Source organism: Poecilia reticulata, linkage group LG2 (genome assembly GCF_000633615.1).
Source record: "Poecilia reticulata strain Guanapo linkage group LG2, Guppy_female_1.0+MT, whole genome shotgun sequence".
NCBI lineage: Eukaryota > Metazoa > Chordata > Actinopteri > Cyprinodontiformes > Poeciliidae > Poecilia > Poecilia reticulata.
Window position 1 is genome coordinate 29,829,417 of NC_024332.1, and position 18,928 is coordinate 29,848,344.

The window sequence follows — 18,928 nt, forward strand, 5'->3', positions numbered from 1 at the left end:
AGAATAAATATATCTTACAGACCATAACGGTAAAGAACTTATCACTTATTTATGTTTTTAATTAGATTTGATATATTTATTTCTTCAATATTATTTTTCATGTCRGTGYTAATGTCATGAGGCTGATGACTCCATGACACTTTCAGTTTGACTCATTAGGATTTGATTAAGAACCAKATTTGTTCTTTGTCATTTCTGTCCAGTAAAACTATTAATCTATAATCAATAGACAGGTCTATATAAAGATATAATCCATGTTTCTGTCTCATATTTGTATGGCATTAAAATGACCTGGAACTTTTGTTTTTCCACTGAAAGCTCTGGTCTGAACAATAAATGAAGTGAAATTTTATGGATGATAGTCTGATGTCCCATTCTCCTGAAGGCAGCACAGAGCTGCACCAGAAAATGACAAACACTGAAGAGAAGAAGAGGTATGATTAATGTAGTTACAGTTCTATCCATGTTTTAATGTTGCAGAGCTCAGTCGTTTTGCAAATAGTTCAAAGTTTAAAATGGCATGTTGATCATCTTTTATCTGGTCATTTTGTGBAATATTTAACAACTAGAAAATGGCACAACATAAGAATATTTTTTCCACTCTGATTGGCTGCTGTTAGGCCTACCGATTTTAACTTGAATGTTCATTGCATTTTTTGTAGATGCCTGTGAAAATAATTTCTATTCACATGGCTTTTTTGTTCTCTGGGAAATTATTTTTGATGATAAATACAGAAACAAGCATAAAAATCAAACATCTACAATAGTGAGTAATATTAATGATAAAATAATGGTCAGTGCGAAGTAGCCTGCAAATCTTTTGGTGGGGGCGGTGAGGGACCTGGATAAAGGCTAGGGGGGCGCTGGCCCAAAAAAGGTTGAGAAACACTGATCTTAAATGTTTTTTTTTGTCCATTCATCTTCCCACCTCCACCATTTACTGTATTTATATTGCGATTGAATTACACACAGGTGGACTCTACTTACTCTACTGACTGGATTTTATTTAAGGGTGCTGAAGTAGAGGAGACTGAACGTTTGAACATCATTTAATCCTTTTTTCAGTTTTGTGTTGGTCTGACAAAGTCCCACTAAAACACATAGAAGTTTTCAGTACTAACGTTACAAAAAGGAAAAGAGGTATTAAACATTATTTTTCTCTTTTTCTTTCCAGCCATTAAAGACTATGAGACTGCAGCAAAACACAGCGAGAACGACCATGAGATCAAAGAAGGTCTGGAAAAAGCTCAGCGACTTCTCAAACAGTCACAAAGGAGAGATTACTACAAGATTCTTGGAGTGAAGAGGTCCGTGCTGTGATCGCTGGATTTTGGAAATTTAGTTTGGATTTTTTTTTTTTTAGGGGAGCATTAATTAAAATTGAAATGTTTTAATTCTAATTAAGCATGTGTCAGGAAGGAATGTTTTTCATTCAAGTTTACAAAAAGAAAATCCCTACAATCAAAGACTACTTGAGCCACTATTGAGTCATTATACTTTTGAAAATACTCAGTTTTCTATACAGGAACCGGAACACCAACTTAGAAACCAAAAGTATTTTTAGCTGCAGCTTATGTTGACATTGAGATGTTCGTATTTTTATAAAATGTGCTGATAAAGCTCTCTTCACGCTCACAGAACTGCCCAGAAAAAAGAGATTATCCGTGCCTACAGAAAACTGGCTCAACAGTGGCACCCTGACAACTTCCAGGACCCGGAGGAGAAGAAGAAAGCAGAGAAGAAGTTCATAGACATCGCTCAGGCTAAAGAGGTTCTCACCAATCCCGGTAAGGACGACGTCTGCACAGTCTGAGATGCTGTTAGTGCCCATCTTGCAGAAAATGGCTCCTTACTGGTATTTATTTTGTCCTGTTGGATTATTGTCATCACACAGTCAAGCCTGGCTGATTCAAACAAGAAAAAGATTTCACGTCCTAAACTGTGTACATTTCTCAGTCAGAATGAATCCCATTTCAGAGACAGTAGCGTTTTACTTGTATTCGCAACTCAGCATTTTAGCCAAGTTAGCCATCGTCTTTTTAACAAAAAGATGATGTTTTCATTTTCACCAGAACCTCTGATAAATGTGTGCTTTTCAGAAATGAGAACCAAGTTTGACCACGGCGAAGACCCCATGGATCCAGAGAGCCAGCAGGGCCACCATCACCCGTTCCACGGAGGTTTCCACGGCTTCCAAGGTTTCAACCCGTTCGGCTCTGGACCCTTCAACTTCAAATTTAGCTACAACTGAGAAGTCCGCTATAACTGGAGTGGATTTTCCTCTCCTCCCTCTTTGAAAGGGAGATCACTGGCATGAAAAAAACATGTCAGTTCCTAACTGTCAGAAAAATGTGGAGCGAATGGTGACTTTAATTAAAGACTCATCTCTGTTGTTGAATAATGCAACCTCGGGTGTCGCCTGGCGGGGGGTGGGGAGGGTATATCTGTTTCTGCCTTGTGTGAAGCGGCTTATTTGTCATTTGTCAACATATGAAGTTCATTCTGACATTCGGATCGTTTCCATGTGTTGCACACGCTGCAATTCACATCCACTCACCTGATAAAATTTATTCATAAACACTATTTTTTATATAAATGGATTTTTGTTGAACTGTAAATAAAAAAAAAACTATTTATGTACATGAATCTGGATTTGGTGAATTGCTATAAAAAAAAAGACAGGAAAATGCACCTTGTATGTAGTTAGAAATATGCATACTTTACTGAATCCATCCATCCACTGATGACCTGTGAGATAAGAACTTAGATTTTATAGCAAAAGTTTATTTTTTTTTTATCCACCCTCTCATTACATAATATTAATAAACATTGATTTTTTTTTTTACATTTTACAATAAAACAAAGGTGTCCTGAGAGCAGCCTGCATAAACTTGTTTAAAAACATTAATTTTTTTAAGTGRAAACACAACATGTTGGCTTGATTTGAGCAGTAACACGTTCTCTTAATCCTGAGGCAAAAATCACTGGATGTTTGAAAAAGTCACATAATTAACACAGAAATAAGTTAAACTTTGACATGCTACCTATAAAAACATGACTTGAGGATTCTTTGGGAAAACTGAAGCCGAGTACCAAAGACAGACCACCATTTGTCCAACTCCACTCTGTAAACACTTGGGTTTCCCCCGTTGGCTGCCTTCTCTCTGAGCACGTACTCTGCGTACACCAGCAGTTAAAGAAACGGTACACATAAGTAGCTGGTAAATAAACTCCTCCCTACTGATAATGGTTTTTGGATGAAAGTTATCTGAATGTGTGCATATAGTTGGATTCCAGATGTTGAAAATGAGAGATTCTGGTAAAACAAAAAATTGTTGATACTAAATTGCAGGGGCATCTACAAGTTCAGCTGTTGAGGAATTTACAACATTAAAAATACCTTAAACATTCCTTCTAACGTTTAAATGCGTGAATGAGTTAGTTTAAGCCATTCTTCAAGCTTTTCATTACAAAAATGTTGTAAGACTATTCAATAGGAATATTGTGGATCTGGATCAAAGTATTTTCTAAGTCTTGAAAAGGAAACAAACTTAAAAAAAAATTCATATTTTAAGACTGCATTACCTTCCCTGCTGCCTACATGATGCAATCAGAATTTACCAAGTAAGTCACCCCAATTGGAGCACTTTATACTGGTTCTTACATAATTATGTCCATCCATGCATCTCGAGTTTCCAAGTTTAAATTCTCTCCCCTGTAAAGATAACCTACTACAACCGATGTAGTTGCATTTATAAAATGCGACAAAAAAATTTGCCGTGAAATCTTAAAAAACAACCAGTTAAAAGCAGGTAACTGCGGTGGGATTTCTATGGTTGTGTTATTAGGAAATAGTGAATGATATGTGAACTGCTATTGAGAAAACAGACATGCAGATAAAAAAGGTAAGAACTACTGAAACATGCAGCTTGTAGAAGTTGCCAAGTGAGGAGTGATCAGTTATAGATGGGTGGAGTTCAACAAAAGGCGGACTGTCTATAATGCAGTTTGTGAAATCTAATAAGTCGACTTTGGTTTGGCACTACAGACGAAGGCAACATCGTCTCCACTTGGTTCAGATAGAGAACAATACCCAGACAGGCGTGTGTGTTATGTTTTAAATACTGAAATATACTTAGAAATGTGCCTTCTCTTCTAGTACAGTGCAACATATGCCAAATGCTTCCCTTAAAACAAACATGATGTGGTGCTTTGAACATTGTGTTTCCAAGACTCTCCAATAATTGCTGTCTGGCTGTAGAACCTCAAGCCGTGGGTTTCTGGCTGCCCTTTCACAATTAAATCCTGTGCTGAGTTTGTGAGATTTTTACCGACTTCAGAAGCAGAAATGACATCTCTGAAAATATCACATCCTCTTCATCCGGCTGGGGATGTAACACTCCACAGCTATGTTTAGCTGGAACTGTCTGTCTTCAAGCTTCACAGGTGGCCTGCGTGCAAAAAGGTGCTGCCTGCTTCCTCTTCACCATGCTTCTGGCAGACGCTAAAGTTCATCCCGCCGGTTCTCTGCTGCAGGAAAGAAATGCCGAAAATGAGCACTTAATACGCGAGAGAAAAAAAAAAAAAAAAATCTAGATGCGGAAAAGGTTAAGTCGTGCCGAGGAATAACAGACAAAGGCTGCAGTTTGATTAATACAACAGGAAAGCGTTGTGGAAGGACGTCTTTTCCCTCCTCCTTTACCTTTCTTATGTAGTGAGGGGGTTGGAGTCTGTTCCTGGAATCGTCTCAGCATTTCTTTTATCTCCTTGTCATAATCTACCCACTCAGGCACGATCCTCGCTGCAGCCATCAGCTTGGGCTCTTTGGTTTTAGGATTATTGCACTGCACCAGAAAAACAGACCAACACATCGCTCACACATCACCAGTGGCACTTTGTCCGTACAAGTCGGCTCCCCAGTTCCCAGGGCAGTCTGCGACAGGCATTTGCACCTAATTTGATTTCCAATTTGGTTAAAAGGACATTACGCCCGGTCTTGTATCTGAGTTACCAAGTGGTGACCTACACCGCAGTGAGACAATGCTTCCTATTTCAGTCCGCTGGAGCACATCCAGTAATTCTCCAAATTAGTTTAGGACACTGCAGGATTGCCTGGTTGCCTGCTAAATGCCAAGTGCCTTGTGGACATTAGTGGATGGGAATACACTCAAACATTATAGTGCCTCAGCAGATGCAATGCACTGCAACATGAAAGGTAAAAAGGACTTTGTAGAAAAAAAAAAAAAAAAACCAGACTAAATCTGATTAAAGAAATAGAAAATCCAGAGTCAACTTTAAGAATTTACCTGTTTATTACATGAATGAACATCTATATAAATATGTGTATTTGTTAAATTAGTACACTGATAATTTACAATAGATGTAAAAAGTCAAATTGTATCACAATGCATTGGTTAAGGTTATACATGAATTGCATCATTTTATGCAGGTATGAACCACTAAAGTCTGCATGTTTACTGGATGTTGTGTGAACTCGGACATTTGGGAACCAAAAGCATTTCACATGTCTTTGTTGCTTTTGTATTCAAGTTCAATTTTATTGCTTCAGTAGTGAATAACTGCATGTAAAATAATTCCTTACTATCCTTTTTTTTGTGTGTCTATAACAGTAAAATAAGTGGCGTTTCTTCATGTCTCATCCTCTCAGCGCTCTCAGATTAAATCAGATTTAGGGCAATGAATATCTTATTTTATTAGGGTTTTTTTTAAATAACACCCTACATTTGAATGGATTATCAGTAACTTCTAAGGAAGAACAACTTAGTGAATAATCTTTTTAGCTAATTATTTCAATATTGACCAAAATTATCAAGGTTTTTATGTTTTATATGGTCGCGCTGCCTTAGGTAAAGGTCAGAAATAAATATCAAAACGATATATTTAGCAACAAAAAGTTAAAGACCAGAGAGATTAATACACTTTAAATGTTACCAGGACTCACCAGGTCGATAGTCTTAGCTGTCACTTTAGAGGCATCATCACACCACGTCTCGCACCACAGCCACTCCTGTGGAAGTGACTTAATGGCCACCTGATGAATCATGTTATTAGGAAGGTCCTAAAAAAATGACAAAGCAAATGATTAAAGCTTTTATAAATACAAATTCTTATGAATAACCAGTTACTTAGTATCTATTGAATCTGATGGATGGGTTTATGCACCTGGTCCAGGTTTGACAGACTGTTTGGGTCCTGGCTTAAAGCTTGGTACTGACCCCTCAGTCTGTCTCCGGCTGCAATCTTACGGAACTTCTTTAAATCCACCACATAGAGCGCGCTGGGAGAAACGGCAAAGGAAAAAGTTAAGACAGGGTCACGTCTCTGCATTTTACAGTTATATCCAATAAATTAAAATATATGCTCGATTGAGGCTGGTACCTCTCCACAAAAAAATGTGTCTTCTTTTGGTTTGATGTAATAATATAATCTTAAACGTCACATTTTCATCAGCTATAAGCAGGAAATCATCATAATTAGACAAAAAGGCTTGAAAACATCAACCTTTGTGTAACAACCTACGCGTTTCACATGGTGACATGACTATGCCTCAACTTTGTTTAGGACATTGTTTCATACAAAACTAACACTGCACATCACTTTGAGCACATAATCCCCACAGTGTAACATCTTGGTGGCAGCATCATGCTGAGGCAATGCTTTACTTCAGCAGGGTTCAGGGAAACTAACCAGAGTTGATGGGAAAAGATAAACTTTATAGCACTTTTGCAAACCACCCCGTGTTAGAACACAAATACAAAACAAAAACTAACTCAAAAGCACTAAACACACAAAGCAAATTACTGATTGTATTTTTATAGAACTGGTAAAAAAACAACAACCACAATTTAATGAAAAAACAAAAAACAAAAGACGACAACTAGATGTATAGTCTGTATATTCAGATATCTTTTTTTTTTTTTACTTTGAACTCAGACTTTCGTTTTAAATGTTTTCTTTTGCAATCAAGAAATGTGTGCATTTTCAGGTCAGCCAATATGAATTTACTTTAATTGATCAAACTGATGAATTATTAATGCAGATATGGCATAAAGATATGCTGACTTAAATTTTCTGTGTGCCCTGAACACATCCAAAAACTATAAGCCAAATCTGGGATGGGACGATAGAACCATGTAGGCAGCGTGCTACATGCTAACCTGCTGAAGTCCTGCAGCTTGGTTCTTCTTTGTCACTGATTTGGCCTCGAAAAATGTTTGCCAATTCAGCCAAGTTTTTCAGCCCCACTCATCTCTCGCTCCTTTTTTTTTTTTTTGGCATGCTGGCTAATTTAACCTGCTTCTCTTTATTCCTTTCAAATAACAAGGGGCCACTCGTACTTCCCCTTAGTATGCAAGATATCAGACTGACCCAGTCTAACATTTCATGGAGCACCTGCGAGGGCAGCAGCACTGCTATGCCTTAAGGGGCAAAAACATATTCTGACCACCGGCCAGTTCAGCCCGATACAGACAATCAGAAAGTTTACTAAAACCTCCCGAACCTCCTAATGGCCAATTCGCTCCTGAATATACCCCAAGTATGTTGTAACATAACATTTTAATAACACATTTCAAGACATGTTGCAGATACCAGTCCCAGCATCTACCACTATTCTAAATGAGCTTGGTAGATTCTCAGCTTGAGAAATATGCAATAATCCAACTTATTGCTCTGTCTATCATTACAGCAATAAATGAAGTTGTACAGTTATGATGCCATAAACAAAATGAAGCCCTGCCTCTAGAACCAGTTTGCATTAAATCGACGATGCAGAAAATGTACAAACATTTTTTTCCTTTATTTCCCTTTAACATTGGTAACTCTAGTTTCTTTAAACAAGTATCTGGAGATAGACCATGCCTTACAAGAATAATCAAAGATAACTGCCTAAGAAAAATATTTGCAATTAAACTGCCTCAATAGCGTAAATACATATTTTAAAGGATTAAATTAATATTTTAAAAGCACAAACGTGCAGCCACTAAATGTCGTCTTCTGTCTTAATAACGTCCTGCTTTCTCTGAAAATGCAATTTGTACTTTGCACAGATCTTCATTTCGGCAGCATCTAGCTGAGAGAGGTAGCTGCACATGTGTGAAGTTTGTCTCAAAGGAGACATCAGACTCCTCTTTTTTATGGGTACGGAGGCTGTGGAAAGCAAACAGCATAAACACTGCAGGCTGATAACCGCTATCATGGTACCGATTATCTCTGATTGGAGTTCTTGGTTTTGTCACACCAGCCAACAGATAAAAAAATAAATAAAAAAAAACCTGAGTGTTTTGTACTCTCTCTCTCTCGTCTGCAATTGTGTGCACGACACATGCAGCTCAGGATTAAGAGATTTTGTCTGAAAGATGCAGAGAAATGATTGGGTTTTTTTTCCTGCTGCCATCAGCCTGTGGTTAAGCAGAGTTAATTTGTCTCAGTTCATCCACTGTCTGCCAGCTGATTTCCCTTCAATGTGACACAGGAAGACGGCAAAAGAAGCACACTGTGTTAAGGGTATCCAATACAGATTATGATTGATGAGTTCAAATATTAATCATACATTTCTTTCCTCAATATTTAATTTATTGTGGATTTTCTCCCATTCACACATCAGCAAAGTCATACATAAAGAATTAAGCATACACATATACCCTCAATTATTTGCACCTTGACCACAAGCTCTTGAGATAATCCTAGTAAAATCTACAAATATTTAGCATTGCTGAAGTCAAAACCTTCCAGAAACAACTATTTTTAGCCTCTTTTATCTATTACAAAGCCAGTTTTGATGTGTGTTTGGGATCCCTGTTCTATGTGTTCCTATAGGACAGGGATGATCAGTCCAGGAATCAGCTAAACATGAAGTGGAAACTGTTGCGGCAGCAGCATGACTGCTCACATTAAAACACGCTATGCTAATCTATAAGACAAACAGAGGGGTGGCTGATTGATAAAGAAGACCCTGCTCTGTGAACACGACAGTGAAGCAACTAAAATTTGCATTTGCTCAGATGCTCAGATTGACAAGGCTAAGTCAGTCCGTCCATCAACGTGTCTCCTTGCAGGGGGCTGGTGCCAATCTCCAGCACTCTTTGTCAAAGAGGCAGAGTACACACAGCACAAGTCGCTAGTTCCAAGTCAAAGTCTTTCTCAAGAAAAGGACTGAAATGGAACTATACCAAGAAGCATTAAGGATTAAAGTATTTGTTCATAGAAGTAAAGATAACGCATTCTAATCTCTGAATCCTGCAAAAACTGTCATGCATCATGGTGGCAGAATTGTGCTCTTGGGGTAATTTGCTGTCAGGAGTATTGGAGAACTGAACAAAATGTAGGAAAAAAGAAGAACTTCTAAGTTCACCTCAAATTATCAGTCACTTGGGTTGAAATGGTGTTCCCACTGGACAATGTTCTTTAACACACATCCACAGCAAAACGGGGGAAAAAAGGTGGTAAGGAACTTTTACAAACCTTGTATGAAAAAAGTGTGTAAATATCTGGTGTAAATATCTGACCCTGTGTGCACTGCTTTACAGTGGGAATTAGAGAACATGACTATATATTCAAACTACAATCAAGCATCTAAAACATCAGATGTCCAGGAGAGCTGCTGCAGTCCATTTAACAGGTGTCATTTACCTGATGTGATATTTCCTCTGTCCAAGATGTGAGGCCCAGTACCCGCTCTTCCAAAAGCGATACCCCTCCATTTCTCTGCGACTGTCACAAAACGGTGTGTAGCCATAGGGAGCTCCCTGTAAATCCAAGTCCCTCAACTCTTTTAAATCAGCCCGAACAATCTGTGTGTGTGGGTGTGTGTGTGTTGAAGACAGAGAGAGAGAGAGAGAGGAAGAGAGAGAGAGAGAGAGAGAGAGAGAGAGACAAAGCAAAAACTATGGTAAGTACAGAAAAGAGTGATGACACTTGAGGGAGTTTCAAAATCTCATCAAATCTTCACACCGGCAGTGAGACTCATACGAAACGAGTCGGGCTTTAAATCACACAGTGCCGTGAAACTCTTTCAAAAGTCCATACCTGGTCGGCGTCTACAAAAATGATCTTGTCCACAGCTAAAGGGAACAGAACATCCAGGAAGAGGATCTTGTATCCCCAGATAATCCGCTGTTTCTCCGTCTGCTGGTGGAGCCAGCGGGGCCACTTGTACTGCACTAACTCATACTGAAAGCCATACGACTTGGCCATGTGAGAAATGGTCTCCTACCAAAGACCAAAAGAATATAGGAGAGGTTAAAAGATTTCTCTACATGGCGTATTTTCTACTTAGAGCATATCAGACTTTCTACACATTTTCTTGTTTAGAATTCCATTGTTTTTCAGCTTGGTAACTTTTGTTACAGGGTCTGAATGAAAAAAACATTTCCTAGTTGGGTTTTATCATTTATGTGCTTCAGAAACCATTAAAAAGCACAATCCTGAATTTGGCATTATTTTGGTAAAGGGACATTTATTTGTTTTAACTTGTAACTATTTCCCCATGTTTCATGTGATGTGTACAACAGGATAAATAAGAGAAGTGTGTCATATATGTTATATGTCTGTAAGCTCTGGGAAATGTTATTTATGTTGCTGCATGTATTTGTGATGCTACACTTTCTGTGAGACATAAGATATATGTCTGAATATGCAATAAAGACAATAAAGAGCTAATTTTAAAAAAATATTGCTCAAACATTCAAAGTCTGTGCTGCTGGCTTATACATTTAAAGATTAAAATAGCAGGAGTTCTTAATTCATGTGGATTTTAAGAAAAAGGGGGGAAAAATGCCAATTTTCCAAGTACAGAGTTGATTGAGGAATAAACTGACCTTCATATGTTTCTAAATATTGTAGCTTTGCTTTGGTATATCAGTGATAAAAACTGCAATTTAAAAAGAACATAAACATAGAGTTTTTTTATTCCTCAATATATTTTCTTAGGAATTTTGAATTTGTTTTCCATTTAGTCAATAAAATAATTGGAAACCCAAGCTTTTTTCTACATACCATTTTCCACGGTGTAATTTCTCAATGTTTTCATCAGTACAAAACCTTTATGTTGCCGGGTTTTATTATTAATATGTTTTCAAAATAAGCTAAATATCTGAATGCGAATCACCAATCAGAGCCAGTCAAATAACAATTGGCTAATTGCGAACTTTGACTTCTTTGTAAACACGTGTTGTAGTAAATCAAAGATGAATCAAAGATTTAAAAAGAAATAAATCTAAAATGGTTGTTCTTTATGATGTTCTTCAGATAATGAAATAAGTAATAAAGTCTGAAAATTCTAGCACTTCTCCACACTCTTTTTTTTTGAAAACCCACACTTTAAAATGTTGAAAAACACTTATTTTCTGGACATTTCTCCATATAAAACAATGACTTCGCAAAAAAAACTAATACCTTGAAAGAAGGTGAGAGGTAGTTTTTAAGGAACCAGAACTTGACGGGTGTGTTTGTATGCCGAAGAACAGACAACATCATAATTCTGAAAGAGAGGTGGGATATGACAAGATTAACTTTCAGGATCAGACGAAATGTAATTCACAGTGCAGAGCTTGAAAGAGAAGAAACTGACCTCAGAAATCGCTCGTACAGATGACCGGAGGCCACAGAAAACACGTTAAGAATATCTTCCTTTTTCTTCTCTCCTTCATCCCTCTTTGAGCCACCACCTGTGATGCTGCAGATGAAACCAGAATACGTGAGTCGGCGGCGATATGATTCATGACGACTTTTCATATGGAGGCAACAAATCAAAACTTCTGCTGTAGCAACCATGCTTTCATGAAGCTAGGGGAAATTATTGTTATAAAAGGCAGAAGAAACAATTTCAAAACAATTTTAAAACAAATCATGCAGCACTGAGCAGTTGATGTGTTTTCTTAAAATAAAATAAAAATAATGAGGATGGAAGTGGTGTGGAAGTCAACAAATCTGACATGATTTGAGACATTTCAACTCCCGCTGATACTCATCTAGCACGCTGAAATTAGTTGTCGAAGCAGCTTCTGAAAACACACATATATTCCTATGTTCATATCTTCTTAGGAAATGGAAAAAGAAGAACATGCATGCAATGAGTCAACAAAAAAATATTGGTATGGGGGTTTACACAGAGCCAAATTTGTTAAACACCTCTTTGTGCTATAGGAGCTTCTGCTTGTCTCTGCCACACCAGGAAAAATGCATTATCTTCCATTCTAGTTAATTAGATTAGGACCATCAGTGCCTCTCGAGCCTTATACATGCAGTTCTCTCTTTACCATAGTGTACCAACAACAGAGTTGTGAGTAAATTTAGAGTAATCTACTTTTAATCTATTTTCATTTGCTTAAAGCACAGATGTCACTCAACTACCAGCTTAAAAATATTCCTTTAGAGTCACCTGTCAAATTAGGACAGAAAAAAGTGTTACTTGACTTTATATTCAGTAAGTTGTATTATTGTTATTGGTATACAAGAAAATAATAATAATTTAGCTGAAGGTCTTCCGAAATCCTGCTTCCAGAGTCCTGACCAATAATAAGAAAATTAAATATATCAGACCAGGTTTTAAATTTTTGCACTGGCTCCTGAGCTCTGAACTAAACTATGTGAAAACTTGAGATATTCAGAAACTGCTTAGTCCTTTAAATTCAGTAAATAAAACGATAATGTTTCCCATACAGGCCGGAGATTAATTCATCAGTTAATTTTGATCATATTTCAGCTATCTGTTTGTTAGACATTAGAAATGTATATCTTATTTCTAAATGATGCAAATTTTTTTCTACAATTTAATTAATGTCTTTCATATAATTTCCCTAATGTTTGCTTTGTTATTTTCCTGCAAAACTTTTTGTATCACTCCATGGATGAATGTTGCTATAATTAATTTGATCTGCCTAGTAAATTTCTGGAAGACTTTATTATAGAGGAATTTTGGTCCACTCTTCTTTACAACATTCCTTCAGTTAATTGAGGTTTGCATACATTTCTTCATGCACAATTCCCTTAAGGCCCCACCACAGCATTTCAATGAAGGTAAGGTCAATACCGTAACTGGACTATTGCAGGATGTCAGTTATTCTGTTGTAGATTGGCTGCTGTGGTGTTGATGTCTGCATTTTGACCAAGTATTTACAAATGGACCCTTGTTTGACTCTAGGATGCTTTGGTGTGTGAAACAGTGCACGGTCTACTTAATGGCTGCAAGGTGGTCAAGGACTTAACAACCTTATTTTTTATACGGTTGTTGTGACATGGTGATTTACATTATGGTTAGATATCTGTAGTCATTTCTCATCTCCCTAAAGGACATTGTTGTAAAAGTCTTGCGGTATTGCAAACCTAAGTTGTGCTAGTATGTACTTTTAAGAGTGAACAGTTTCTTTTGAAAATCATTAAAATATGTCATACCAATATAGTTATTTTTTATTTGTATTTTAAAATATGCTATGTGATCAGATGCTTACTAGAGGTTCAGATGGACCTCAGGTTTTTCTTGTTGAAAAGATAGTTATTTAAAACATTTGTAATGTCTTCCTTTGGCATTGTGTTAGCATACATTAATCCATCAAGTGGGTGAAGACCCAGCTTTTTTGAGGTAGTTGCACTGGCAGGTGATTAGTTGAGTACTTTAATTAGCAGTGCATGGCTGCTACATGCCCTCTTGATTCTTAAAGAAGCAGCAAGGATGTACTTTGTTTCAAAGAACTGTCAATACAATCAACGAGACCTTATTTTTGTGTCTGTATATTTCACCTAAGCTGATTATAAATTCAAGTGTAAAGTGACATTTTCTTTTCAATACACTTGGAACTGATTATATCAGGGCTGCTGTAGAAACAAAGTTTTACCGGGAGATCTGACAAGTCATTAACTTTTTAAACACATTTAAAAAGTCTCGACTGCTCAAGGAAATTATTTCAATTAAATGTGATATAGCCTTTGGGACAATTTTATTGAATCATTTTGGCTGAATTAGACTGATAATCTGATGCAGAACAGATAATGAAGTGATTAAAAAAGGAAAAGGCTCTAAATTGCACAGATTTCTTTAAAGAACTGACGGAAGTGTGCGCGAGTCCAGCACAGTTAATTGCATAGCTGATGTTTCAGCAAATTTTATAATGGATTGTTAAAGTCGTTTATCAGGCAAAAGTTTGCTGCTTGCAGTTTTTCAAATGTGAAGATAGACCGGAACAGAACAATTTTACAGAGTAATATTGATGTGAACTCAATAGTTAAATGCATAAAAAAAATATTAAAAGGGATGCCTGGGAGCATTATCTTAAACTGACTTGCACAGAACAACCAAGCATTTCAACAGGAAACGGGAAGAAAAAAACGTTGCCCATCTTGTAGCCGATGATAGCCACCCGGTGAGTCTATAGATCACTTTTAGGTTGGAAAATAGACTAAAACGTGTTGTGTGAGATAACAGCAGTCTAAAGTAAAATCTAGAGGACACTTTCAAACTAGTGAACACATTAATGTGTCCTTAAAGAGCAACGGCTCATGATTCAAGGCACATTTAGCGGACAGAAATCAGGACTTGTGCTGGAGGCTAGATGTGTCTGCAGTCAGGCCGAGTGTCCTTGTCTGTAACAGACTGCTGATGAGGGAAGGGGTGTCTCTCCCACACTCAATCACAACCACGGCTTCAGCCCTGAGGCTCCAAGAAGACACCAGGGAAAGTGTAGGGAGGGGTGGGAGAACAGTGTCCTCTAAAACCGGCTTCCTGACACCAACGTTATGCAAGTTATTTCAACCTAAACTCTGCAGTGGTTTAGAATAATGAACAACTTGTATATAATTGTATATAACTAATATAATGAGAATTATTTTTACTTCCATTATTCTTCAGTTTGCTTCTCTACAGAGTCACACTTGGTCTCTCTCAGCTGAACAGTTGGCTAAGCCACCACACATCAGTGGGGTCTCACGATGTCAATGGCCTAAGACGAATAAGCCAGCCATTATGAAGGGACTTCAGCCCAACAATGGGGTCCCACAGATAAGCAGATTTAGAGGATCAGGTGAGAGCCTGTTTGGCTGAATCACCCGAGATAATCTGGACCACAGAGCTCTGACTAAATCCACAACTGTGGTCAACACCAGCTGGGCACAACATCCCTTTCTCCAACACTACAAACAAGCAGCAAAATCTATCCGCAATATTTACTCTGAAATGACAAAGTACCGATAAACCCTACAGTTTTCTTAAATTATAAGAAATGTGCTACAAAAACAATTCAAAGTGTTTGCTTATACTCAGCATAGATTAAATTAATGGTTACATAATACTTCAAGTGCCTTCCAAAACTTTCATACCCCAGAAATTGTTTATTTTTAAACAGTAGTTAACCGTAGTTATAGTTAAAAACTTCAATGCATTTTATCTGACTTTAAACAGACCATAGAGCTGCACAATATGTTGAATCACAGTCATTATCACAATGCCAATCAGAGCAATACTGGAAATACAAAGGACTGTTTGGTGCAATATTTGGTCAGATATTATATTTCAAGGGTTAAGTTTATGGCTGATCAGCTGGACAGATTCATTTTACACTTTTAAGTTTATGAATGGCTGAGATGGTGAAACACAAGACATTGAGTTATGGTACAGAAAGACGAGAGTCAGAAAATTGGGGGTTAATAGTGAAGACATAACCTTAGCCATTTTAAGATAATAATACAAAAGGTAGCAGCTACATAAAACTGAAGCTGAATGAATAGGATACATGGTTTAAAATTTTTTACCTAGAAAAAATCTGACAAGCGTGATGTGCATTTGTATTCAGCCCGTTTTACTCAGTAAAACCCAGTGTGACCAATTTCCTTTAGAATTTACCTTCATGTAAATTGATCTCAGTATAAATAAAGATTTAATTTATTTTTTATGAAGGTTTGTTACAGTATATTAGTCTACAAACAGCTTCACGCAGATCAAAGAACACAGCAGATATGTTCGAGATTAAAATATGGAGTTTAAAGCAAAGTGAAGATATAAAATAACCTCCCAAGCTCACTGACCATCGTTCAATCCATCATTTGAAAATGGAGTACAGCAGATGTCCAATCCTAATAAGACTTAGCTATGCATGTAAACTGACAGGCCAGGCAAGAAAAAGCCTGATACAGAGAAGCACTCAAGAGTGTCATTGTAACTCTAAAAAAGAGATCCATCGTTCAGGTAGAGGACTCTGGCCTTTATGGAAGAGTAATAAGGCAAAAGTGATTGTTGAAATAAAGCTATAATGAGTCCTTTAACTGAGGCCACAAGAAGCTGAATTAATGCAACTCATCACAATGTTTAGTAGAATGGCACATAAAAATGAAAGCAACACATAAATTTGACATGTTAATGAATTTAACAAAGGTTTATGTGTTAAAGGGGTTCCAGCAAGACTGCCTACCTTTTCTCAAAAGTGCTCCAAACACTTCACACAGCAAGCATTAAATAAAGAGACGGGATCACACGGTTAGGAAATGCTGGGAAATCACGCAAATGCACACACATACCTACAGAAGCACATATTTTTTGCAAGACTAGATCTTACAGCATAATATTGCAGTCTTGATCCAGGGGAAGGGTAAGATCTCCTGAAACCGTGTTGTATAATTGACAAATGAAAGCTACATGAGCAAAACTATCAAAGAACTCAGTTTTTTTTTTTTAACTGCCTGAAAGCCGGACAGAAAGTTTAAAACTAACTAGAGTTTCTCAAATTAAAGATGACTTTGAACATACCTTACTATGGAGTCCCATATGCCTTTGCTTTCACTAGTTTCACTCAAAAGGTCTTCATTAATCATCTCTGCTTTTTTTTGCACCTGCAAGAAAATACATAACTATTAGGCTTTATCAAGCACTGGCTAAAAGTTTTCCAACACTCATGATTTGTGAGCGACAGGAACATTACAGAAAGAAGAGGAGCAGAGAAGCTAAATATAGCACATGTCTAAGAACCTTTCTCACCCTGACTTTGATGATCTTACTGTGGAAGCTGTTTAGCACAACTACTACATCCTCAGCATCAGGTGGGGAATCAGTTCCATCATGCCTGGAAAGAAAATAAATAATCACAATAATTTACCACTTGTGTTGGTCCTCCAAATCACATAAAAACTCGTAAGTTTGTCGCTGCAAAATAACATCTGGAAAATTTCAAGGGATGTAGACAATGTAAACTGCAAGGCACTGAATATTGTGATCAGAAAATCACTTGCTGTTTTACTTTCAGTTACTATTTCAGTCAAATGAAAGAGGCATTTTTCAAACAGAGACCTTTACATTATGTCAATTTCCATGCTTTAGCCATGGCAACACAGGCAGAAACAAAGCAACACTATAGGCTCTTACAACAAGGGAAAGTACAGTCGTTAATGGACAGAGTCCTAACAGACACGCGCACTTAAATCGGATACTGGGACAGCTGCCAGGGTCAAAAACCAGACCATATTCATTACCCTCCATTCTCATTAAGAATCACCTCGCCATTATTTTGCCCATCACTACTTCCCAGCCGTGCTGTATATACTGGTAGATTTAATGAGAAAGTCTGTACAGTATTGATTGTGTTACGCAGCCTTTCACTGTAATTGTTTTAGGACTGATTTGCCTAGTAGACAATGTATTTTGGCAGACCGAATCAGCAAGGTTTAATGGTGAACCTCTGTAGAACAAACCAGAGGTTGAGATGAGCAATTTACTATGATGCACCGCCAGCCATTACAACTCCAAATGCTTACTAAAGGCAAAAAATCTAACCTTATCACTATGATAAATGCCCCCTCCACAGTGGACCTAAGGAAAATCCCTCTCCCACATGCTCAAGCGCTGCTTGTGTTTTCCCTCTTCTGTTGTCACCAGTGCAAATCAGCCTTCAGGGCTACTGTTAGAAAGCACCAGAGATCAATCTGTATCCCTGCAATGAGAGGGGGAGAGTTGGTCATCTCATTCATCGCTGTCAAAGCGAGGCGGGGCAGCAACACGGGCTGGAGGAGGAAAATGCACACTCTGGGACTCAGGAACACAGACGCTCCCAATAGGCTCTGATCGGCCACCTAACCAGAGCAGAGTGCCGCTAACCACAAGAATAATGACCCTGCCAAGGTGAAAAATGACATCACCTCTTAGCTTCACCTGGAGGATTGGGGGATAAATCTTGGTTGTCTGATATGATTCCAGAGGAACCGAGGGCTGTATATGCCCTAAATCTTAGGTGAAGTTAGCCAAAGAGGATGATATCGGTGATTGTGAAGACAAACAGCGAGTGCCCCCTCACACATAGCACAGGTCAGACGTTTACATACTTTCACGAGGGGCATCAACATCATTAACTTTCTGCTTTTATTGACGCATTAAAATATTCTATTTTCAGGGAGGATTAAATACATGACGACTTTAATTAGGGCTGCAAAATTTGGAGAAAATGTTAAATTTAAAATGATATCAGTTACAAATATGTCACACACCTCCATGGGTTTTATAATCTCAGGCACTAAGGGAAGACACCAATTACAGGAAGTTAAGAGTTCATGGATATGTTATAGATATGTACAAAATTTCAAAAATATGCATTTCCTCTGATCCAAATAGTTAGAATTACACATATGTTGGGGACCATTATTCTGTTGATCGTTGTTTTGTATCCAAGTTTTAACAATCTAAATGTTGATTTTAGGTCAAGCTGAGCTTTGAAAGCTTAAACCTGACACCCTCAAACCTAATTCTGATCACTGAGGCCAAATAATTAGTCATTTGTCTCATCTGACCATTAAAATTTTCTCCAGAAGCTGGTTCAGTTCTCCCCATGAGTACCTAAAAATTTCACTCATGCTAATTGGGTCTCTAGCATCTTCATGATCGTTTACAGTTTTGAAGGTCTGTAACATAAAAAAATCTCAACATTTTTATCATCAT

At 37.5% G+C, this 18,928-nt stretch overlaps 2 protein-coding genes across 9 annotated transcripts in view; one reads left to right on the forward strand and one right to left on the reverse strand.

The window, feature by feature from the left end:
- dnajc3a (DnaJ (Hsp40) homolog, subfamily C, member 3a) overlaps positions 1-2,406 on the forward strand; it is a 12,082-nt gene extending 9,676 nt beyond the window's left edge. The window contains exons 10-12 of the mRNA XM_008400030.2: positions 1,175-1,307; positions 1,639-1,787; positions 2,100-2,406. Coding sequence (XP_008398252.1) covers positions 1,175-1,307; positions 1,639-1,787; positions 2,100-2,251 — 434 coding nt within the window. The 3' untranslated portion in view covers positions 2,252-2,406. The remainder of the gene's footprint in view (positions 1-1,174; positions 1,308-1,638; positions 1,788-2,099) is intronic.
- Positions 2,407-2,698: 292 nt separating this feature from the next.
- Positions 2,699-18,928, reverse strand: part of uggt2 (UDP-glucose glycoprotein glucosyltransferase 2) — a 42,240-nt gene continuing 26,010 nt past the window's right edge. For 5 of the 8 annotated variants that reach the window (XM_017302679.1, XM_017302686.1, XM_017302685.1 and 2 more), the window contains 11 exons: positions 16,982-17,066; positions 16,754-16,836; positions 16,525-16,605; positions 11,591-11,695; positions 11,416-11,500; positions 10,048-10,230; positions 9,652-9,812; positions 6,184-6,298; positions 5,963-6,079; positions 4,703-4,844; positions 2,699-4,530 (listed from right to left, as the gene is read on the reverse strand). In XM_017302679.1, coding sequence (XP_017158168.1) covers positions 4,505-4,530; positions 4,703-4,844; positions 5,963-6,079; positions 6,184-6,298; positions 9,652-9,812; positions 10,048-10,230; positions 11,416-11,500; positions 11,591-11,695; positions 16,525-16,605; positions 16,754-16,836; positions 16,982-17,066 — 1,183 coding nt within the window. In that variant the 3' untranslated portion in view covers positions 2,699-4,504. Of the gene's footprint in view, positions 4,531-4,702; positions 4,845-5,962; positions 6,080-6,183; positions 6,299-9,651; positions 9,813-10,047; positions 10,231-11,415; positions 11,501-11,590; positions 11,696-16,418; positions 16,443-16,524; positions 16,606-16,753; positions 16,837-16,981; positions 17,067-18,928 lie in introns of those variants that run through there. The other 3 variants (XM_008400009.2, XM_008400018.2, XR_001776186.1) reach the window with 3 other exon arrangements.